This window comes from Neocloeon triangulifer, unplaced genomic scaffold (assembly GCF_031216515.1).
Source record: "Neocloeon triangulifer isolate White Clay Creek 2 clone unplaced genomic scaffold, ASM3121651v1 ptg000001l, whole genome shotgun sequence".
Lineage (NCBI taxonomy): Eukaryota > Metazoa > Arthropoda > Insecta > Ephemeroptera > Baetidae > Neocloeon > Neocloeon triangulifer.
Window position 1 is genome coordinate 1261979 of NW_026775544.1, and position 24326 is coordinate 1286304.

Below are 24326 nucleotides of genomic sequence, written 5' to 3' on the forward strand. Positions count from 1 at the left end.
TGCTCCGATTCGTATAATGTTGGGCGACGACGCTCTTAGAGCGCGGAAGATTATGATGGACGGCGCAATTTGTCGATCTTGGTCATTATTGATTAGCGCGCTGATCACCCGTGAAAGTGTTTTCTGTTTTGCTGAATATGAAATGTGAAAGTACATGCATGTGTGCTCTCGGCGCTCGCAGATGCAAATACTCGCAGTAAACACACACACAGCGCACACTCGGCGTGTATAATAAATATTCCCGGTGAAAGGCGGCGCTAAATTGTATATTTATTGCATGATGAGCATCAGTTTGCAAAAAAGTGAACAGAAAATTTTTGCTTGTTAATAAATTTATCAAACTAATGAAGATAATCAATATCATAATGATTGAATTAAATAATTAATTTTCATGTTTTTATTAATTATAATTCTTCTTTTGGAGATTTTTAAAAATTATTTTAAAAAAAATCTGTCTTATATTTTAAGTATTCAAGAGAAATTACAGATTCTCTGTGTTGCAATTATAAATGATAAAAAAAGTTGAAAAGCAATAATGCAATAATTTTTCTTGATTAAATCTGTTAAACCTCTTATATATGGTCAGCGACACTTCTTGCACTTGTAGGGCAGCATTGGAACACACCTTCACGTGCTCTGTCAGGGAATTCCCTTGCTTTCTTTGATTAATCGAACCACCGTCAGTTGGAGGCTGTGGGCAGAAGCCATTTTTCATGCGAAAACTGTCCCACCTGCATGATAGAGTATTCTACATCTTGACCCTTTCGCACGACTTTCTGTTTCTAAAATGCTGTCGGGTCTTCTGAGAAAAAGTAACTATCCAATTTATATGCAATTTTAAAGCAATTTCACTCTATTAATTACTTTGATTCCTTTCCAGCACGTAAAAGCTCTAATTTAAAATAAACCCTTTGACAGCCACTTATTCAAATCTCTTGCATCTCCAGCGTGAGAGACAACGGACTGGCTTGGCAGGTTTCTTCTTCTCTCTCCAAATAATCCTGCATACTTGAAACATCTCATCAAGAGAACACTCGGGTCACACACTGCGGGAATAAAAAGCTACTGCAACTTTCCTCTAAAAACGAAGTTTATTTACATTTATTTATATACACGCGCTCAGGGCACACATTCTCATTTGCTTAAAAAGAACGATGTATTTACATTGCTAGAAGGAAGAAGTGGGTTTGCATGTTTCATGTTTATTATTATTATTATTTTTTTTTATTCTCAGTGATAAAAATAAAAGAACCGTACGTTGTTAGCGTTGAAACGTATAAAGGCCTCGAATAAAAATTTCAGACGAAAAAAGTATCACTGGCCCCGATGCGAGTGCAAACAGCGGAGAAATAAATAATTGTATAAAATTATCAACGTTCGTGAATAAAAATTAATCAATATTTTGATGCAGCTTCTTACAATTAGTCGTCAATTGTGATTTTTGGATTCGACAAATGTAAAAACATGCAGCAGAGAGATATTTAAAAAAATCCAGTTCAGTAAAGTTTAAATAAAAAAAATCATAATTAAAATTTTAAAACTCTGCTTGGAATTAAAAAATCAGTGCGTCGTGGGTGCTCCTGTCACACATTTTTGGCACTGCGGGGCTAAACACCACCCACGAGATGAACAGTTAGTCGTAGAACGGATGGCAGTCGTGTTTTGTTTAGATGAAGCCGGCCTGCTTGAGGATCGAGTAGACCTTCTGGCGGGGGATCTTCTCAGCCTCCCGCTGGAACACCTGCTCCTCTCCGTTCAACTTCCAGCTCTCCTTGGCCAGGGCCTGGGCGATCCTGGGGTTCTTGTAGAAGGGGTTCTTGAACTGCTCGGGCAGGAACGACTCCTGTTCGGCGTTCTCGACGACGGCGCGATGGGCGGGTCGGACTTGTTGCTGGGGCGCCACGGGGAAGCCTCCGATGGCGCGGGAAATGGGCAGCGGCGGCGGCACAAGGCCCGAGTACTGCACAGGCTGGAAGCTGGGTTGGAAGAAGGTTTGCGCGTGGGCGGCGGCCAAGGCGGCCAGCACCATCAGCACCGTGGTCTGTTTCATTTTCTGCAAAGAGAGAATTTTTCAAATTAGACCAATTCATTGTGAATTGTGAACACTTTTTATATTATTTAAAATTTGATTTTGATTTAAGTTGTAACTTCGTTATAAAAAGGTACACAGAATTGACAAAGATTAATTGAACATTAAATAGCCATAAATTTGCTCCATATCAATTTCCAATTTGTAAATTGCCCAGAATATTCAAATGACAAAACTATTTTCAGACTTAATTTTTAATTGAGTTCTGGATACAGCAAGAGTGCCATAAAATTTCAAAGTTTTAAAAATTAAATGTTAACTAAGAATTCAATAATGAACAATATACTATATTATGAGGAAATATACAGTGTTTCCATTATAAAATTCAGTATAAAAATGAAATAATTTGTAAAAATTAAGAATTACGATTAATTAATTTAACAAACTAGAAATAATTTCATAAATAATTATATTATTTTAACGTTAATTAAAGTAAAAAGCAAAAAAGTAATGACTTGCTTTTGGCAAATTATTCAACCTTGGTCAATGAGCCTGAGTTATTAATAAAAATTAAATCCGGCAGTGCATGGAAGTGAAAGGGAGCGAGTGTCCTTTGAGGGTGAATTGAACCCGGAATCGTCTTTAAATGACGCGATTGCTCCGAGATCATACCCTTGAAAGAGAGCGAGCTTACTCGGAGCCTGAGGGGACCGCGGACCACTCGGCGGCGGCAGCCTTGCCACCGCCCAAGGTCGTGAACGTGACCCAATTCGCGTACGATCTGCGTGCTCGATCTTCCAAAACCATCAAATCTCATCCGCGCGACCTTCTGCGAATCCACAGTAGTTCCGCCTGCCGGTTCCTTCTATTTTTTTTCGCGCGTGTCTGCGAGTGTTATGTCATCCGGCTCGTTAAGTCGCGACGCCAGCCGTGATGACGCGTTTCGCGATTTTGAGCAACTTTTTCCGCGGAATTAAGAATAATTGTAATTAGGCCTGGGAATCCTGAATGAGTCGTCTCGCTGCAGAAACGCGTGTAATAAGATGCGATTTCTCAGCTCGCAGTTTGAATAATTGACGGTAATTACTCTAATACAGGGTTATTGGTTGAAATTTACGAAAAAAGAGAAGATTTCTTAAAAAATGTAGAAATCTTTGGAGAATTTCAGTAATTATAAACAATAACAGAAAAATAATTAAAATATTCCATGTTTTTCTAAGGTTAATAAACAAATTATGAATAACAAATCTCTTCTACTTTTGGCCATGATGAAATTTCTGACAATATTAAATTCTCTTCGATTTTCCCTTTTACAAATTTTTCAAAACAATGAGATACACAAAGACTGACCCAGTTTTTAATCATTGCATAAGAAAAATTCGTCTTTTTTACAAGTCAATTAATTCGGAATAACTTTTTTCCACACCACCAAAACACGCGAGTCACTCTCGGTGCAAGAAGTGCTTCCTCTTTCACCAATTACCACACAATGGCACTCGCGAGTCTGCTTCCTCGCGCTCTAATTGAATTCACCGCCAAAAACAACAAACCGAAAACGCTCGGATCCTTTCAAAAAGAGAATCGCAGTATATCGAATACCGAAAAGGAAAGTTATTATTTAAAGTCCACTCACACACGTCTTATGCAATGTTTATCAATAGGTGCAATATTAATGAGCTGACACTTTCTTTTTTCGCTCCAAAACGGGGTGACAAATAGAGTACTGTTTTACAATATGCGAAGAAGTACTGTCGCGCGGCCAACTCGGGTTGCGAATTTATTTCGTCGTGAGCTAATCTGGCATCCGTCCCGCCGACGATCGAGACCGACCTTTACAAAACCGCTTTTCATAATAGTCGATTACACACTCACTAATGCGCGGGACTTGTGCGAGTGTGTATCAATAATTATTATTATATTGTTTGTTATTTCATTGAGAACGTGCGTTTCTCGGCACTTTTCGTTCCACTCGGATGAGCTCGAATTTCCCAACTCGGGTATAATAGCACACGCCCTGGCTGACTTAAATAGGCGAATTAAGATTTATCGCTGAGGATATAAGAGCAATTAACGTTGCGTAAAACGAATACGGACCAATGAGACTGCAACTGCATGACGAAAAGGGAGTAAAGATTTGCTGGAAAAAATAGGAAAAAAGTGTTGGGAGATTTTGAATTTGAAGCATAGTTTTAAATGTAATAATTAATCAGCTCAATTCAATTGAATCTTAAAAACATTTAAATTATAAAATTGTAAAAATTGAATTAATTAAATTGCTTCAATAAAAATATTGATTTTTTTTTTTAAGAATTTCAAGTTTAAAAAATTGAAAGGTAAAATTAAAATTTAAATGATTTTCTCTAAATCACCAAATTCTTTAATTCATTTTACGAAATCCAAATTCCTACGTGGATGTGTACTTACGATTTGTCGCTTGCAAAATAAGATCAAGTTTCAACAACAACACTTTTATCCGCAGCCGCACGCGAGAGAGATCGGAATTTACGTACTATCGCACTAACACACCAGAGCAGTCTCTCTGACCAACGAGCGCTTCTAGCCTATGCACCTACCTAAAGGGTTAGGTCCGCGATTTGCACCTGCAATAAAGCCGCTGCCTGCTCGAACCTGACTTTATACGCGGCCAGAGGGAGTCCAGGTAGCGGGGCCTTGGAAAACACGGTCATTGCCAGAACAAAAGCCGCCGCCGCCGACCAATTGGCTCTCAATCCGCCTCCCTGAGAGGACCATCCAGATCGCGCGCGCGCACCCAGAGGTCACCGAAAACAGTCACCCGACCGACCTGACTGACTCAGATTCGCTTCCACTTCCTCGTCGCCCGCGATTCTGCCAAGGGAACACTTTTTTGTGTATGCTCGCGGTGGCATTCCTTTCTCTGCCTAGCACTTTTTACTCTCAATTAGCACCTCTCATTGTCAGTCTTTCCTTTTTGAAGGAAACGAAAATACTGGTTGCTATTTTTCCATAAGAGGCATTGATATTTGTCAAAACATTTTATAACTTCAGAGATTGTTTGAATACACCATTTTTTTTTTTTTATAAAATTAGAACTGATGTGATTAATTGATCCCAAACCACTGAGTGATTGAATCTCCTAATTTGAATAAACTTGTTGTTGTTACATTTTGAGTTAAATTTGTTAGAAAAGGTTTTGATTTTCAATGTTTTTTAATAATTAAAGTCAGCAAATTTACTTCTAAAAATTTTTGCAGCATATATGACCTTTTTTAATTTCCAATTTCATTTTCAAAAAATTCCTCCCTCCCCCATAATAAGGACCCCTAAAAACCTAGGTTCTTAAAGTACGAGCAGGTCGCCTTGTAGGGTAAGTTTAGTTTTATATTATTATTTATTTTTTTCAGCAAGTTCATGCACGAATTTAATTTTTTAATGCAATTTGTTTTTAAATCTATACATTCAGTAACTGAGAATCTTAATGTGTAATTTTAATTTAATGCTTTTAAAACTTTTTCCAAAAACAAATGTGTTTTTTTAAAGGTAGTTAAAATTTTTTAATAATTGCTAAATTTGATTAATATCAATTAATTGAAAATAATTTCAACACAAAAAATAACAATTTATGGATAGATTTATTGAAATGATCTGAAGAAAAATAGATGCGTCTTTCGTCTGAACGTTAATTTGTCTTTTTACAAAGCAGACGAATTTGTATTTACGCAGTGTTCATTGGATTAAATTAGTAATCAATCTATAAATTTGCCAGTAACAATTTTAATCAAGCCTCCTTACATTAAGTTTCTCAGATATAATTATTTAACATCATAATATTGTTCAATTATATTCTCATTTAGTTTTTAATTATAGATCAGGGTATTAACCGTGTTCAATGAACACAACTCGTAATACACAACTAATTTGTTTTTGAGATTGAAATTCATTCAAACATATTAACCTTCAGAACATTTTTTTACGCTGTTGGGGGTAAAATAAATGATTGTAATCAAATTTTAACCACGTCTAATCTAAAGCAGAAAAAATCAATCTGGAGCAGTGCAACATTCACTTCTGAAAACACGAAAGGAAAACCACAATTAACCGGCACGCAGTTTGCAAATTATTTATGGCTTTTGCATTGGCGTACTTGTTGTAAAGTAGTGATTACCATAATGCACCAATTAAATTTGAAAGAATAATCAGCAACTGGCTGGCAGACAATCGTGATTTTGCTTTACGACTGCATAATCCGAGCAATAAAAACGGGCGTACTGCAAAACGAAGCGCGTGTGGATCTTTGATCTCGAGAGTTGGAGGTCGAAAAATACTCAATTTGAAAAAACGTAATGACATAATCTCCTTGACTCGGCAGTGGATGGATTCCACTTTGCGATTACGAACAAAAGGATTGCCATCTGTCGCTAATTGGGATTACACGTCAATTTGTGCGAGCTATTTGGTGACGCCACCTTATGCAAAGGCGCGCGCAGTCTGTTAATTGCGGTGTCGTTGACATTGAAAGGTGAGAGTCACTCGTTCAGGGTTGTTTCCTCCAGAAGTAAAGTGCGCAGCCACTTTTATTTCTTTATTGTGTGATTCGCGGTTTGTTGTCTGACAAAGTGTATTGATTACCTTCAACGCGCGCGCTTATCGCAATTTGCAATTACGTGCAGTTTATCGCGTTGAATTTTATTCACTAAAAAATAACTTTGTAGCAATAAAAGATAATGGGGGATATTCACATGCTAAGTTAGCACCAGCAAATCCCACAAGCAAGTTAGAATTTGAATATCCACGATGTCTGCAGTAATATTTATTTAGTTCACTAAAAATAAAAGTAAGTTTCAAATTCTTTTGATTACGCTGTTGATAGGGATAAAAATTACAGAGATTTAAGAAAAAACCTCAGCAAAAACATTTTTTATTATTATAAATAAACTTGAAGTTTTTTCACTACTTCTTCACATGGTTCATTGTTTAAAATTATAGAAAGTTCGTCCTGCAAGTAAGACATTCAAAGCTAATTTATTTAACTCGCCTGGTAATTATTCCAATTAAGTTCAACCTCTTCTGATAAATACCGCGCAGCCAGTACTCGCACGCTTTGCTTCATTTTCTTCGGGTTTGTATAATGAGACCGAGCGATCAATAAATTAGACGACAAACGTCTCGCTGTTTTTACTTTGCGGGACCCAAGTGAATGAAGCGTGTCAAGGAGATTGCGTCACTCGAAATTGTAAATCAAAGTCCATTAGGAACATGCTCTCAACAATGAGAAAGAACGACAAGAGAGGATTAGCTTGAAAATAACTATTGTGCAAGCGGCCGGAGAGCCTTTTGTAAACAACGTGAGGAAATTAATTATAAATTCAGCGTGTTGTGACGCTGCACTAATTTGTTTCCAAACCATTAATCTTACTGAATAAATCTTCTACTAATAAATTAATAAGTAACACGAAATGGGGGAAAGAAAAATATAAATCGTTCCACCTGTTTGACCTTTTTCTTTTGCTCCCAGGCATTAGTTTTTTTTTCTTTAATCAATCAATGAAAAAAGCAATTTTCCAGCTCGTACTTGATAATATTTGTTGATTTAACGAGCAGCACATATAATTCCAAGGCGAATTGTGACGCGGTGGCCAACAGATCCAATTATCTGCCGTGATTAGCACCCGTTTATATCTGGATCAAGATCAAATGTACGGTGGAGATAGAGACAATGAGAAATTCAAGTAATTTCAGTATTACACGTGCATGCGCACAAGTTCGCCAATTATTGTACCGAGATTGTGTTCTGATTTTTCAACACGTAAATAAAATATTGATATGGTTCGCAGGTGGTCGGTCGCCCATGGCTTGAAACTAGTTTGAAATCAGAAAGGCAGTTTGCTTTTGTTTTCCCTGCTGTCACCCACGCAATTCGACTAGCACTTGATTGAAACGTTTGGCTTAATTAAAAGTAAGGTCAGATGCAATTTGATCTTCAGAAGAGATACCGACATAGTAGAACATCCTATCAATAAGACAGATCTTTGAGGTCTAATAATGAGCTGATTTGAACAATAAGACACAATTTATTTCTGTTTAATTTTTTTTAAATTAAATGCTCCACTTTTTAATTCAGTTGATGTTTATAATCGAGGTGAAGTGCTGAAAAATTAAGATAATGGCAGCAATTATTTACGCGGTTGAACTTGCAGAGATAATCTTTCTGCGATAATTCGTTTTTTCTCTCTTCCTGCACGTCTCTGACCAAAACTCGGCCGTGAGCACGGGCCGCCTCCGAACTTGACCGAAATTCCGAGAGTCGATCGCTCTGAACTGGTGTGTGTGGCTTTATACGTTTTATGGCTGGTGTTCGACTTTGGCCTTTCACCGACGCCGGCAAAGATCAGGAAGAATATTATTAAATTCGCGCGCTCTATTGTAATGCCTGCTTTTCTATTACGTGTCTCATGGCATTTGCACGAAAGCAAAAGCTAATTACGTGTTACTCTCGATCGCGAGAGATCCCATCTCGCTGTTAATGATGCGGCTGAAAGTGCAGAGCAGTGAATTACATCCGTATCGTCAGGTACTCTATTGAATCAAAATAACATGATGAAGTTTTGTTGAGTTAAATTTTAATGCACTTTAATTATTTAAAAATTTACAAAGTTTACTTTTATTTAAATAAAATTATAATATTTTAATTTTACTTGCACTATTTTTTTTTTAATTTTACTAGTTATAAAATCAAATTTATATTATTTCAATTGTTTAACTCAATTTGTTTATGTAATATTATAAAATATTGTGTTTCTAAACATAAAGACCACTTCAATTTTATCGCATCACAAGTTATTACACAAGGACAATAAATATATAAAATTGCTCATTCAGTCAATTAAGTTAGTTATTGAATAAATCATATTGTTACTGTTACAATGTAATTGTTAATCTTTTTAAATGTTTATGACATATGAAATTTACTTCTAATCACTATGTGATTTATGATAATATAAAATCAATGGCAAAATAAATCACCATTTTCTCCGCATTAATTTTTATGAAGGCAGTAATTATATAAACAGTCAGCATTGATGTACTGCTGATCACTGCTGATAATAATTATGATGGATAATGAGCAAAATGAGAGGTAAAAAGGAAGCTGAAAATGCCAGATGAACTTATTGTTAATAATTCAATGTAACTATTATTCTATCAAAAGTGGACAAAATAAATAAATAGAATAAAATGTCACTGGGGGCCTGATACAACAATGAATTTTGATTTCATTGTTAGGGGACCAATCAAACTAGTTCCGCCTCTAATTGGCTAAAAACAATGCAAACGAATTTCATTGTTGCATCGTGCCCTCATTTAAAATGTCTCAATGAGTAAACCTCAGTAATTAGAAGCAAATCTAAATAAACTTGATTCACTAATTTTTATAGGTAATTTAAAATGTATAGGAAGCAAAAGATTTAAATTAATTTTGATAAATAATTTAAAAAAATGTAATATATATGTTAATTAAAAGCAGGGTTAAATTTCGTTTAGATACATTGGAATGGTGTGTTAATCAAATACCGACTAAAGTAAATGCCAATCATCTGTGATGCAACCTCAAGCGAGATTCTCGCTGATAAAGAGCCAAAGCGACGAATTGAAAACTTCAGAATCTCTCTTTGACCGTGGGAAAACTGGCAGCGCAAAAAGGCTCCCGTCATCAAACGTGGTGTTATTAAAATACGACTTTATTCTCGGAAAGAAGCAAAGTCGATTCATCACTGAGAGACGAGTTCGTGTGTGTGCGCGCGCGTTATTTTCATAAGTCATTAGTCACACCGCCGCGACATCAACAACAATAATACAACTTGTGAAACCGTGTTGGAAAGTATATTTACAAAGAAAGAAAGAAAGAGATGCTCTCCGCAACCCTCTCCACACAGAGAGACGCAAAATCAATCGCTCTCCGAACAAAACAACGAAACTCTTTCTTTCCTTCCTGCGCCGCCGCGACTGCAATAAAAACAAACGCCGAAGAAGACTCGCGGCTTTCTCTCTCACTCTTGCAATAAAAGTAGTCGCTGCACGCAAGAAGATTATTATTCCAGCAACCGGTCTGCGTTTTAATTCTGAATAAAAGTGCATTCGAGTGTTTTTTGCGGGGATGCAGCTGCGGCGGAAAAGTGCAGCATCTCCATTGAAGAAATCGGATCGGACGGCGCTCGGACACGCGGGGAGAAAGCCCCGGCTGCAGAGAAAGTAAAATGGCTGCTTTCTCTGCTAAAGATGCTCATTGCAGCAATGAGATTCATTCGCGCCACCGCCGCGAGTGCATTTAATTTTATTCGCCCGTTCGATTTCGTTCAAGTTCACCGGCCGGACCTTGACTCGGACGCCCGCGGCCCAGCTCGAACCTCTCTGCATTCGCGATGCACTCTCTTAACCTACTTTGGAAAACGAATGGATTTGGTGCAAGGTCTCTCTCAGTTTATGCAGATGCACTCGATTCCTTCGTAATTAATTATATCGTTTGATTGTTTTTTTGCTATTTTCTAGAGCGTTCAGTGAAATTCTGCAGTAGTGAATAATTTTGAGCGCGTTTATCTGATCCGCTGACACTGGCAGAGTGATTTATGCGCAGATTATAAAAGTATGAGACTCTAGAAACCTGTGCTGCTTTTTATTCAAAGTTATAGATTGGCATTTTAGATAAAAAGTAGAAATTTCGCGGCTCCTGGGTACGCTACTTTACGGACTAATAAATTAAGTCTATTTTTAAAGCAAACGCGTTTAAAAACTAACAGCAAAATAGCAAAAACTAATAAAAACTATATTGTTTAGGAAATTTGGAAATTTATTTTCTGAATTATTTAAATCTTCATCATGTAATATTCATAGCATAGCCTAAAAAGAACTCTTAATTACTTGCAATAATATCTATATTAAAAAGAATAATAATAAGAAAAATATGAAAATATATTTTTTAAGATACAATACTTTTGATTGCATTGTTAAAAGTGGCATTTATTTTAAAACTATTTAAGTGCAGACTATAAACATTTAATGACATGATGACCACCACGTAGAGGAGAAAACACTATACCATGAAAAATGAAATTTTAAAACACCTGTTCAGCAATTTTCTATAATTGAATTTAATTAAACTTTTGATCTAGCAGGTAAGGGTCAACCTGGAAATCACTCACAATAAACAATAAGTTAAAGCTCAAGGTAGAGGTTGCCCTTAACTGAATTGAGCGAGGAAAGAGCAGGTTTTAAAAAAAATGACTCCTAGACAGAGATTTGCTTCTGTTGGTTTAGTTTTAAGTAAAGTGATCACATTTTTAATTTATCAAATTTTAATGATCTGAAAAAATTTTATAATGATAAAAATAATCTTTTGCAGAACTATTTTCTAGTATGTAATGAACTTTTTAATTATTAGTTTCTGCATTTTGTAAATCGATTTCTTTAGGTTTTTTATGAGAGGGTAAAAATTGTCTTAATTTTTAAAGCCTTTTGGTAATCGATTTACAAACTAGAAAACTGATAACTAAAAAAAGTTTACAAACAACAAGAAACTTTCTAGGAAGAGTTTCATAATTTATTTTCATATGTAAACATCGGTTGCTCTGTGTTGTGGTTTTCATAATTGATTCCAAAACTTGATTGATTTGCGTCAGCGTGTCTCAGGATATACATATTTATTCAATCAAAAAACATATACGCATTTTGGCTTCAGTGTTTCTCTTCTCGACATAACCAATCATTTTGCCTAAAAACGGCTTTGGAAAAAACAAGACACGCGTCTCTCTCTTGGCAAGCGGCGTGAAATCTGGATTTGTTGCTGCGAATTAAACCAGAAGTGTCAAACGCGCCTCAGGCGTGGAAATGATAAAATCCACACACGTCAAAACAGTTCATTATCACGATGCCTAGAGCAGAGCGGCGATCATTAGCGTCTCGAAAGAAGCCGCAGACATTTACTTCTCGTCTTTCAAGAGATATTGCAAGTGCACACATTTCTAATAGGGGAAAAACAGGCGTGCTCACCACGTGTACTTGCAAGAGATGCACCGAGATGAGGAAAGCTTTGCATGCAGCGAGCAATGGAAATTTTCTTTGAAAGGAAGGGCTAATTTATTGCGCGACTGTGTGTGTGTAAATTAATATAAAACGAGAGTTGTCCGTGGATAGAACGAATTGAGCTGTTTTGTTGTTCGCGCGCGGAGAAATTGTCCATTTCAAAATTCAAGCACGTCCTGAGGAGTCAATGATCACGTCGATTAGCTGCCGCCAAGGCTTTTTCTTGATTAATTGTGGCGCTGTGACTAATTTGATCGGCGAGAAAAGAAAATATACAAGCTGTGGCGCCGAAAATTAAAAATTAGCGCTCATCACAAGAAAGATTTTGCAAGATTCGGTCTTCCCAAATAAGCGCATCACCAGTTGCTAAAAATATTTTTTAGTCTATAAATTTCTCCAAGTTTTATATTTTTTTTTTCTAAATTTTAAATCATTGTAATTTTTAATTCTTAAAATTCTTAAATAGGTATTTTTTATGTTTTTCGTCCTAGAAAAATGCTGAATAATTCCCAAAAAAAGATAATTTATTTTTCTGGAATTATTGATTATAAATTTGACACATCATTTGCAATGTTTAATTTTAACAAAGCTTTTCTTCTCAGAAGAATTATGTGATTGAACGTTACATTGGATAGTAATTTTGGTATATTTATAATTTTAAATGTTATTTATGCGATGAATTGCTATTTATAAGAAAATCTTGACCGAAATTCCTCATTTGTTTTTCTATTTTGTCCCAATTCTATGATTCTGTCCGTCAGATTTTCATTCACTAATTCTTTTTTCCATTCAACATTGAAAATATATTAAAAGAATTAACCACGTTTTTATCATCTCGTTTCCAAATTAAATTAAAAGTACATCGTTCGTAGCTCAAAAAGTAAATAGAAAAGCGCAAAGTTTAATAAACTTGAAAATTAAAGAGTGGGAAATCGAACATTGCACGGGAAATTTATTAATTGTGAGCATAACAAAATAGGTTTTTTAAGGTATATCTGAATGTAGATTTAATAAATTAATTTACCTTGATCAACCTTTTTGAGCGAAGGATGGAGAAGTGCAATTGAATGATTTTCAACTTAAATTATATCAATCCATAATCATTGAACTCTAGTTCTATTAAATCTGTTAATTATTTGTTCATGTTATCAAAGTTTGCACAAGATTACTTTACATATTATACACATTAAATATTAGTTTTAAATAAAAATTATTTTAACATTTGTACAATTTTTAACCCAGAATATTAAATGAATTCAATCAAATTAAACGCTTTCATTTCCAACTTTTTCCATGATTAAAATTAGACGATGTTCAACTGACAATCATTTCTTCTCAAAATTTACAGTGAGCTTAAGCTTGAAATTAAATAAATTAAATTAAGGAAGGAAATTTTGGAGCAAAAACCAGAGCGAATGCGCACATCTGAACTCATTCCAACGTTAGGTAATGACAAAGGGAACGTGTCTAGACCGTGAGTGCCTTTTGATTACAAAATCGAAAGTGCGTGTGCCCACAAAGTGTGGGTGCTCACGGTGTTATAATTCTTCAGCGCAACGAAACAAATGCAGCAGTTTAGTCGCCAAGAAATGTACATAGTAGCGCACGCAGACGTACCACACTGCCAAGTATGAAATAACATCCCATGCATGTTTGGAGCGAGAGCAAAACCGATGCATGTGATTTAATTTTACTCCGCAACCGACGGTGAAAAGCAAAACAACGAAAAAAAAACAACGCGTTCCGCTCTGAATGCCGCAGATGGTGCTCGTGATGCAATTAAAGATTAAACGCATATCGCACGGTTTCATCGTCATGACTCCCGTAATTATTCTGGATTTTTTGCATGGGCTTAATTATTTTCAGTCTCCTTCCCTTTCGATTGAAATAGTCTGCAAAAAATTATTCAAGTGCTATCTTTTGAAAGTGGTAATTACGGCGTTTTGTTAATATTGTTTTGCTTGGTTGAGTGTTGGTTTATTATTATTATAATTTTTTTAGGCTGCAAAAAGGTGGATCCTCAGTAATGACGATGATCGTTGCTTTTTATATTGTTGGTTTAAACGGCGCGCATTCAGCCAACAAGCGCCAGCTTTCGTACAGGGCCTGCTGATCTCCCAACGTGGTGGAAAAAAATTAAAGATTTTCGTATGTTTGTGTAAGTAAGCGTGCTCGAAAGACATGTTTTATGTAAATTAACTGTGTAGTCATATATCTTTCAGGAGGTAAAACGCGCATATTGTAAAGGCAATTGTGCGTTTTTTTTATGAATAATATTTTAAGTTTAGAAGAAGAAAATTTATTATTTCATTAATATTTTACTTTCGTTTTATTAAATTAAAAAAAAACTGTTTGTTATTAAAAAAAGCATTATTTTGTAAAGAAGTGATTTCCGAAAAGGAATTTTCAAAAATATTAAAAAGTAATTAATCTTAAAATTCCAGTTCCCAAAATTGGCATTAATGAATTATTTTCATTAAACATCGATCATGAATTACGTGCTCTGTACCTATTGAAATTGATTTTACGCCTCAAAGATATATAATATATTCGTGAATTAAGGAAATAAAATTTAAAGCACAATATATACTTCAAAGTTAATTTACTGTGCAATTTCGCTTTGAATTGAGAAAAAACAATTATGAAAAAAATCTGCGTTTAGCCCCATCATGGCCAAATCATGTCAAACGATTTGAATGATGATGTAACAAAAAGATTTGGCCTTTCGCGCAACCGAATAAATCACACCTCACGGGCACGCAGCGCATCAAAAGCTCCGCCGTAATTGCCATAAATGCGCAGCTTATAATATAAAAATTGATTAAAAGCTCGACCACATTCGAAAGAAGCTGCACCTTTAGCAAATTGTAATGTGACCTCCGCCAGCTGCCAGCCAACGATTGGCAAAGACGTTTGTTAAATTCGCATCACGCACCAATAATTACTTTGGCACTAACCTCACGAGTCTGTTTTGCATTTTTTTTATTTTGAATGGATATTCTGATCGGCTCGAAAATATTCAAATGTTGTCGGAACAGAAACGAAAAAAATGCGTGCGTTTTCAAACTGGTTTCTGGGTCAGCGGATTTGATTTTCGCCAGAGCATCGTGTCTAAATTTCCAACTCTAGGATTACACAGGATGCTGACAACTTCATCACCGACGAAAGTGGTTAGAAATTGATAAGTCTCAATTTTTGTTTCAAAGGCACGTGCACACAAAAAAGTAAAAGCTCATTGAAATGAGATATACTGGAGTGGTTTTGAAAGAAAATGGTCGATTTTCTAAATTAGGATCACGTCGCACTACAATGGTTTCCATTTCTCCAAACAATGGCGATTCTTCTTCACCTCTCCATTGAATAACAAAATCAATTTGAAGAGTTAATAAAAAAAAATTGGATCCATCGACACCGGGCGTACAATGCGCTTTGTGTCCGAATTACAATGCGACGAGCATTCGATAAATCTGCAGCAGGCTAATCCATGCACATTTAATTCTGTATCCAAGCGGACTCGGCCGAAAAGAAAGCTGACCCTGTTGCCTATTTTTATGAGATTGTAAAACAAAATAATAAAAAAGTGCGGAGAAGCAGTCGCGACCAGAATTCTCAATAATTTTCTCTTCCGTAATAATGAACGAAAATAAAAAACTTTGACTGTGACGTCATCGAAGAACGGATGCAACCTTGAACCTTCAGGTCAGCATTCCGCGAGAGCTGCTACCTGAATTTATATTATGCTCAATTTTTTATATGTGCCAGATGCCCGGGGCGACTCTCGCGCGCATTTAACGCTTTTTTTATCAGCGCGGATTAATTTTATTCGTCCGATTTACGATCGCTCTGCATATTTTTGGTAATTGGCAAGTGGAGCTACTTTTTACAGCATTAAAATTATTGACACTTGATGCCTGCGAATATTTCAATTTGACTCGCACCTCCTGTTTTATTTGAATACCTAATTGACTTGATCTTCTACTTTAAAATTTAGCACGTGTTTGTCACAGTTATAGCTCCTTTTAACTTCCTACCTGACTTTTTTAGAGCATGATACTTCTAGAATGGAATGTAATGCGGAAATATAATTTATTTCAATAGATTTGTGAAATTAATATTGTTTAATTTCCTGATGTAAATATTATAAAAAATTATATTGTTTCAAAAAATTGCTCTAAACCTTTACAGTATTTTGGGTTTTAAATAAAATAAAATAAATCATCTGGGAGTAAAATTAATTTGTTTACCTTAAATTTTTGCAACAATTAGCATTTAATAAGTAATTAATTATTTTTTTTTCAAAATTAAAACAAAAAAAAAACAAAAAATTGCTACGTTCGGAGTTGCAGAGGGTGAGGAGTGGTGTCGTTATACTTACGTGCAGTTGATGGACGCAGGTCGTCCCTGGCCGTGGTGATGTGCACTGCCGCGCGAGCGAGGAGCTGGATGGATGGCTCCGTAGGACGCGCCGCTCGACGGCCTCCCTTCCTTGCTTCCCACCTGCTCCTCCCTACCTCGAGGACGTGCAGAGTCTTCGAGTGTGGCGCCAGCTGCGAAAACACCTGTGCTCAACACCGCCGAATCTTCATCCTAATTATTGCTTATCCGTAATCGAATCGAGAAGAGAAAAAATCTGCTGTTCAAAATAATAATGACATCCTATGTTTTATGATGATTCGCTAAAAATCTTTTTTTTAGCAAAACCCCAAGTATTAATTTTTTAATACAAAGATTTTAAACAATATAAATTTGTCTTTTCCCAATATATTCATGATTACGATTTATAATTAAAAAACTGCTTCATTACTAATTATTATTTTAAATTAAGTTTTAGTAAATTTTAATTTTCCGTTTGGTTTGAATAATTTAGTGACTTTATTGATTAAAATATATGATTTTGAGAGGGTGACAGGAAACCTGGACTTAGTAATTTTTCAACTTACATGATGAAAGTTTGTTCTAAATTTTATATACTAAAAATATATGTCTGCAAATTTAGGACTTTCAATATTAGAAATACCATTCCAATAGTATTCCACTTCAAATATGATATGAAAATAAAAAAGTATGATTATAATTTAAATGATAAAAATGTTACAAATAAAAATTCAAAGAAAATGGAAAAAGAAAAATTACAAGATTTAATAACAAAATTTCAATTGGTTTTGAATCTACTGACTATTTTATGTTGGGAATTTAAACACAATTAATGGAAAATATAATTTAATTCTCTCATGCTTTATAATTTATATCCGATCTTAAGAGGAGTAACTTGCACAGAATGCAAAACCCCCGAAAGGTAATTACACGCATTGTTTGTCGTTTTGAAGCCCAGCCATTAATCAGAAAAAGCATTCATTGCAAACGGCCTTGCGCTCGCGGGAGAGAGAAATTTTCTGGTGAAAATATTATTTTGTCGCAGCTTTGGAATGGAGTGCGACTCCTGCTGTTGTCGCGTAGAGTCTTGGAATTAACGAAGGTGTTGTGCAATCAAGGATTGCCGCACAAGAAGCCAAAAGTGACACCCTGGCCTCGAAGCCAACTTTGGAGACGAACAAACACTCTTAAAAAGAAATGAAACGATGATTCTGATGAAGAAATTATTGGATTTTCACTGTTGTAAACTTTATAAATTTACATTTAAAAAAGAAAAAAAATCATCGTTTCTGGTAAATATAATAATTTTACGGAGCTATACTATAATAAAAAAAAATTAATTTCACCAAATTGACTTGATTTTTATATAATAATTTTTGTAGCAATCAGAAGTAAACCCCGTTTATCTTATTTAAAATCATTCAACATTGGTTTGAATGTATGAACATGAAGACTAGGTGATTTTTTTATTTAGATATTTTAATGATGATATTAACTTGAAATTAATATAATAACTTATGATGAAATACATAAATAAAACGATAAAATATTTTTGTATCCCTGAAATGAATTATTTTGAAAAAGAAAATTATCTTAAGTGAGATTGATGAAGTTTTTAATTTGAACAGAAAATTATATATTTGTGAAAATTTTAACAAAGTTAAGTTGTTGACTGACTTATTTAAACAAAAATTATAAAAAAATTGATTCAGTAGAATTTTACGAAGTGAAAAGCTGCTGCACTTTTTAAAAACTTGCTTATAAAGTATTGTAATTTATTTATCACATTAATTCACGCTTACTTTCTTCAGTTTCTTGTGCACTTCAGAAATAAAAGTAGCCATAATTACATGTATATACGCATAGTAAATGAAATTAAACTTAATGGTGTGCACTCTCACGCGGAAAACGCGTCGTAAAAAGTCGATCGAGTAAACAGTGTGCACACAAAAATACGCTCTTTCTCTTTCGAATTCGCAAAACCTCTCGATGAGAGAGTGCAAAATTTAATCTTCCGCCGCAATAAAACGACTGATTCAAAGGCTCTCTTTTTTGAGAAGGCAGCGTGATGTGGCGCCTGTAGCATTTCACAAATTCACGCGAGATTTACCGGCGATGCAGTTCCGTTAGAGCAACACATATCAGCAGTCGCTCTGGGCGGCGTTTAGATCCAGAAAGAAAGAAACGCCACTATGGGCTTGATCAGCGCGAACAGGCAATTTAACTTAACGAGTTGCTCTTTTCACACAGCACACGACTTTGCTGTCAATTTCACCAGAACAAAAACTTATTCTTTCCAACCTCTCAATTAGAAAACTAACCTTTTGAGCTTGATTAATTTTCTTTTTAATCTCAAATTTTGGATTAATATCAATTTTATTGTTATTTTTGGTTATTTTAAAATTCAGATAGACATTTGAAGTATAATTCCTTTTTTTAATGTTAAATTAACGTGAGGGCTTTTCCGTGATCCCACTCACTAAAAGCTGTCGTGACGGTCGATGATTTCATTAGATTCCTCTCTCAAAGGCAACTTCCCTGTACCGTGTCAAAAGGTCTCCTTGTATTAAAAAAAAGGAACTTTAGGACAGTTTTAATTTCCTCAACTACACAGTTTTTAAATACTTGAATTCAAGTTACAAATTTCAACACCCTATATCAATTACTTAAAATATTTAATTGATAAAATCTACAAAATATTCACTTGAGTGAAATCGAAAGGTAGCAAGATCAAAGCTTTCAACCTTCTCCACTTGGTAGCGACAAGCAGGTGCCTGGAAGGTTATGCAGCAAAGTCATGCGCCAAAGACGAGATAGTTGCATATCCAACAGTCAGTCAATAAAATACGAGAGTATAAATATCTAATTAGTGTCTGAATTTTAAATATTTTTTTCAACAATACCTGCAAAATAATGTAGAGATATCTCTCTACATTAATGTTGAGAAATATCTCTGCATTGGCTTAAGTTTCATTAATATTCTCCTGATATCTATACTGTTTTGAAGAAAGTTTACTTGATTTTAAAAGGGTTGTTAACTGTCACCTTATCTCAAAATGCAAATTACATTATTTTTCATTTGAGTTGTTTGCACGGGAAGCGATTTGCGTAGTCTTGAGCTGTTGTTATAACACCTAAACATAACAATACGGCGCTCCTTCTCTTACGTTTGAGAGTAATTGTTTCTCGTCAGCAAAAGCTTTCTATTGCCTCCACTTTTCGAAGCGACAAAGCGCCTTTTAGGTTATGCAGCAATGTCATGAGGCGAAGTCAAGATGGTTGCATAGCCTACAGTCATTAAAAATTAAATATATATCCACAATAAAATCAAATAAATAAGGTTATTGCAATGAAGAGTACGAAATTTTTTGCCTTTCTTGCCATTTTTTTTATAATTATAATATATTGAAAACTCTTTATCTGTTTTTCTTCAACCACTTTGTAAATTTATATTAATATATTACAACTATATTACACAACGTCAAAGTGCAGAATATACTTTCCTTTATTTGCCTATATATTAAAATCAGAAAATCTGTATTTATTCATTTCACATAATGCATTCTTAAATAAATGAATATCACTTTTTATGTATGTTTATAAGCTACTGCCAAATGCAAATTATTATTTTATTTTTAATAAATAACACTCTTAGTGTCATAAAACTAACTAAATGTTAGATGATATTAGATTTTTCAAACTACCCCATCTTAAAATTAAACTAAGAAATGTACAACAACAAAAATTACTTATCACTTTTTATGCAGTAATAAATAATTTTAACGATGAAAAAAATTGAAAGTGGACAGTACTTAAAACAATTATATTTTTACACTGTAATTTGAAACTTATTGTTGGAATAATTATTTGTCATAAATATCTGCCCTGAAAATCGACTTCAAAATTTCGCCAGGCACTAGATTAATTTAGCACTTGATTCCCATTATTGCTGATTCGTGATTGAAGAAATCATGCGGCTCTCTTTTTTTTACGAAAAAGGAGAAAAGTTCCTAAAATTTGACCCAATTTCGGGAGGCGGGGGATTAAACGACGGGCACTCAAAGAGTGATTTATTATTTGCCTGAAAATTACAAGGCGTTTTTGATAGACGTGTGCGATCGAAATAAAACGCAGGCGAGTGAGCGTATCAAGTAAAACACACGCGGAGTTGCTCAAGCGGCCGAGATGTTTGTGATGAATGAATATGCCATTTGGCAGGCACTTTGGTGATCGAGACACTTTTGCTAGGACGAATAACCTCTCACTTTCGATTGCACAAGTTGGCCACTGCTCTGGTACATTCTGCAGCAGATTACTCATAAATCGCATCGCGACCACTCCCTAGCTGGGCAAGCTACAGGCGAGCGAGTTTATTTTTTATCTCATTCCGCAGTGCGTTGGGCAATGTTGAAATAATTTAAAAGAAAGGCCGCCCGAGAAAAAATAAGAAAAGAAAAGTAGATTTAGGGCAGAGAGGTGGAGCACCTTGGGAACCAGACGAAATTAAAAAGGCAATGTGATTTTCGTTTTGAATGTCGAGATAATTTATTCAGACACAGTCGAAGGATAAGGCGCGTGAATGTACAAAAAAGACACGAAAAGAAAAAGACAGATAACAGGGTGAAGTTGTGAAAAAGACAGGGCAGACGCATAAATAGAGAGAAGAGAGGAAATGATGACATGAACTTTGGCCGATGGTAAAATCTGTCTGCTTTTCACTTTGAGGGAAAAGCTGCCGGATTTGAACTCGGACCAAACGTATGAGCTTATTTACAACATTTTACGACCAGATCGTGCTGATAAAATTCGCCAAGAAATATATAAGTTGCGCAATTTTATCAGCACGATTGGCTCGGGTCGTTTCGCAGCAAGTCTCAGTGAACGCGCGACAAATAAATAAAAACAATTGTCGCGGTTCAGGAAGACTAGAACCACGTCGGCTGGTGCTACAAAAAAGGAACTAACAGTTCATTATATATTATATAATTATTATATAAAAATAATATTAAAAACATTCTTCAGTGGCATTCGGACCGTTTTTGGCGCAGTGAATAGAAAAGTTTGGAGCAAATAAAATGTAATATTTTGATTTGAGTATTACGAAAGTGGCCAAAAACGGTGCGATTCGGTTAAAAAATACATAAAGTTGGTTGCCAGTCGACACATTAAGCATCTAAAAAATTACCGCGCCCTCGGCAGTGGACGCGGGGTAACTTGGTGTTACAGTTGGAGGCCTTAGTAGTAGGCGATGGGGTGAGCCTGCAGGGACTTTCCGTAGACGGGCACGGAGGTCTGCACCCTGGCGACGCCGAGACGGGCGGTCTTGATCAGGGTTGGCTGCTGGTAGGTGACGCGGTGGATCTTGGTGGCGGGCTCGACGACCTCAATCTCCTGGACAGTCTCGATGGGGCGGGAAACGACGATGCGACGGGTGGAGACGCGCTCGCCAGTGGGGTCGGAGTTCTCGGGGGCGGGGGTGGCGGACAGGACGCGGGCACGCACGTTTCCAGCATCGCCGACGTTTCCGTTGGTGCGTCCGGCTGCGGCACCGTAGCCGTGCACCTCAGCAATACCACCGCGGGCGGTCAGAAGCTCGATCAGGCGCTGCTGGTTGGCCTTGTTGACTTCGGGGCTCAGGTTGCGCACGGAGGGGATGACGGAGCGGGCCTCAGGGAGCACCTGTTCCCTCAGAAGGTCTTCGGTTTGCTGAAGCTGCTGCTCCTGAGCGCCGAGGAAGTTGCTGCGAGCCTGGACAGGAGCCTCAGCAGGAAAGTTGCTGCGGGCCTCGAGGGGAGCCTGAGGAATGGCCTGGGTGGGGGCGGGGGCAGGGGCTTCAGTGCTGGTGGGGGTGGCATCAGTGACGGCCTCGGTGACGGCAGGAGCGGCCTCAGTGGTGACGGGAGCAGCAGGTTCGGGGGTGGCCTCGACGGAGGCGGCCTGACGGTTCAAGAGCTGGGACTGTTCGTACTGCTGACGCTGGAGGGTGTTCTGCTGTTGTTCCAGGAAGAGTCTCTGCATGGCCTCGACACGCTGCTCGGCCTCGAACTGGGCACGACGGGCGGCGAACATGGTGCGGATCTCAGCCTCGTACTGCTCGTTGGAGGGAGCAGGAGCAGCGGTGGTGGTGGTGGAGGTAGTGGTGGAGGTGGTGGTGGAGGTCAGGGTAGCCTCGGTGCTGGAGGGTTCGGGGTTGAGAGAACGGGCGCCAAACTCAGGGTTGTCAACGGAGACGGATTCGAGATCTTGCTGGGGAGCAAAGTTAGACACGCCCTGCTGCTGCTGGGTGAATCCCTGAGAGTTATCCTGTTGGAAACCCTGAGAGTTGTCCTGTTGGAAACCCTGAGAGTTGTCTTGATTGAAGTTCTGAGAGTCCTGAGCGGGAGCAGAGGGACCTTCTTCGGCAGGAGCGACGGGAGCTTCAGGGGCGGAGGGGCCCTCGACGGCGGGAGCAGAGGGGCCAGAGGGATAGGCAGGGGTGGCTACGGGGTAGACGGGGGTGGCGAAAGGATATCCCTGATAAACGGCCTGCTTGTAAGCGGGGTAGGCGGCCACGGGGTAGTGAGCGTACTGGGGAACGGCGTGGATGGCGGCCAGGGGAGAGATGACGGGAGATCCCTTCTGGGTGCGGGAGGTGGGCTCGTCAAGTTCGACAAGGGCGGAACCAGCGGGGCGGATGAGGACGCGCTCTTCGATGTCGTAGAACTGCTTCTGGATGGCAGGACGACGCAACTGCAAAAGCCAAGAAAACAGTTAAAAATTAAAAAAAAAAAAATATGATTTTTCCGGACGAACCTCAAATTTGCGGGTCTGGATGGCAGGCTTGGCGACATCCACGGTCTTCTGGAACACGGCGGGGGTGTGCTCGTAGGTCTTGAAGGGCACGTTAGTGTAGGCGGGCACGTGGTGGACGGTGGGCACTGCCTTGACTGTAAGGAAATAATTTTAATGCTTGCAATTTTGATAAAAAATTTACGAAACTCACCAACGTGAGAGGGATAAGTGTGTACAGGAGCGGCGTATGTTGTGGGGGTGACATAATGGGCGGCGGGTCCGGCGCGCAGGGCGACGGGTGCAGGGCCGTTCACATAGGTGACAGAGGCTGGGCTCAGATGACTGTTGAAATAGCCAGCAAGGGCCACTTGCACGGCACACACCAAAACTACCAACCGCAACATAGCGCGTCCTGAAACAATTTTTTAACATTTAAAATAAATCCAATTAATAAAAATTTAATTAAATATTATAAACGGATTTAAAAAATAAATTAAATATTTAAGAGTTTGAAGAAAAATAAAAATTTTAAAAACCAAGATTTAAGAATGAAATTAAAAAGATTTTATCGCCGGCTGGAAAGTCGCAAACGTAAGGTCGGCGAGTCTGAAATAATGCGTCTCGATCGGGCGTCGGCTGGCGCAGAAGGTAATCCAATTTAAAATATCCACACAGACACACACAGGCCTGACCCGCTTACCTAGGCGAGGAGTCAGTAAAAGTGCACAAAAGAGTGAACTGAACGTCTGTTGAAGGCGTAGTCGCTCTTTATATAGCCGGGCTCTCAACCTTAGGACCACTCCCCACCCTGGCGGACCCTGCACTCTCTTCCACACCACAACCCTGCCGAGCCGACGAACAAGTTGCCCGTCGTTGCTCTCGACACACGACACCCTTCGACAATAATAATTATTGTGGCGAGGAAATGTCTCTCTTTATTTGATATGCAAATCTTGGTCAAAGATGTTCCGGCATGCATTCGTCGATCGCGAACTTTTCTATTGAAGGTTGACTCTCACAGTGATTAATTGCAATTGATCTTTTGAAAGAACAAAAAATAAAATTGATCGTTTGGTTAAGCAACTATTTAAAATTTCTT

General features: G+C 37.3%; 3 protein-coding genes across 3 annotated transcripts in view; 1 reads left to right on the plus strand and 2 right to left on the minus strand.

Moving 5' to 3' along the window:
* LOC132205687 (uncharacterized) overlaps window positions 1–24326 on the plus strand; it is a 50680-nt gene that overhangs the window by 8721 nt on the left and 17633 nt on the right. The gene's annotated exons all lie outside the window — the stretch shown is intronic.
* On the minus strand, window positions 1073–16553 carry LOC132198691 (uncharacterized). The gene is made up of 2 exons (XM_059622867.1): window positions 16458–16553; window positions 1073–2053 (listed from the first exon to the last, which is right to left on the minus strand). The coding sequence occupies exon 2, from the start codon at window positions 2048–2050 to the stop codon at window positions 1667–1669; it is 384 nt and encodes a 127-aa protein (XP_059478850.1). The 5' UTR covers window positions 2051–2053; window positions 16458–16553; the 3' UTR covers window positions 1073–1666.
* LOC132197123 (uncharacterized) lies at window positions 20977–24034 on the minus strand. The gene is made up of 4 exons (XM_059620206.1): window positions 23928–24034; window positions 23439–23639; window positions 23249–23382; window positions 20977–23185 (listed from the first exon to the last, which is right to left on the minus strand). The coding sequence occupies exons 2-4, from the start codon at window positions 23629–23631 to the stop codon at window positions 21692–21694; spliced, it is 1821 nt and encodes a 606-aa protein (XP_059476189.1). The 5' UTR covers window positions 23632–23639; window positions 23928–24034; the 3' UTR covers window positions 20977–21691.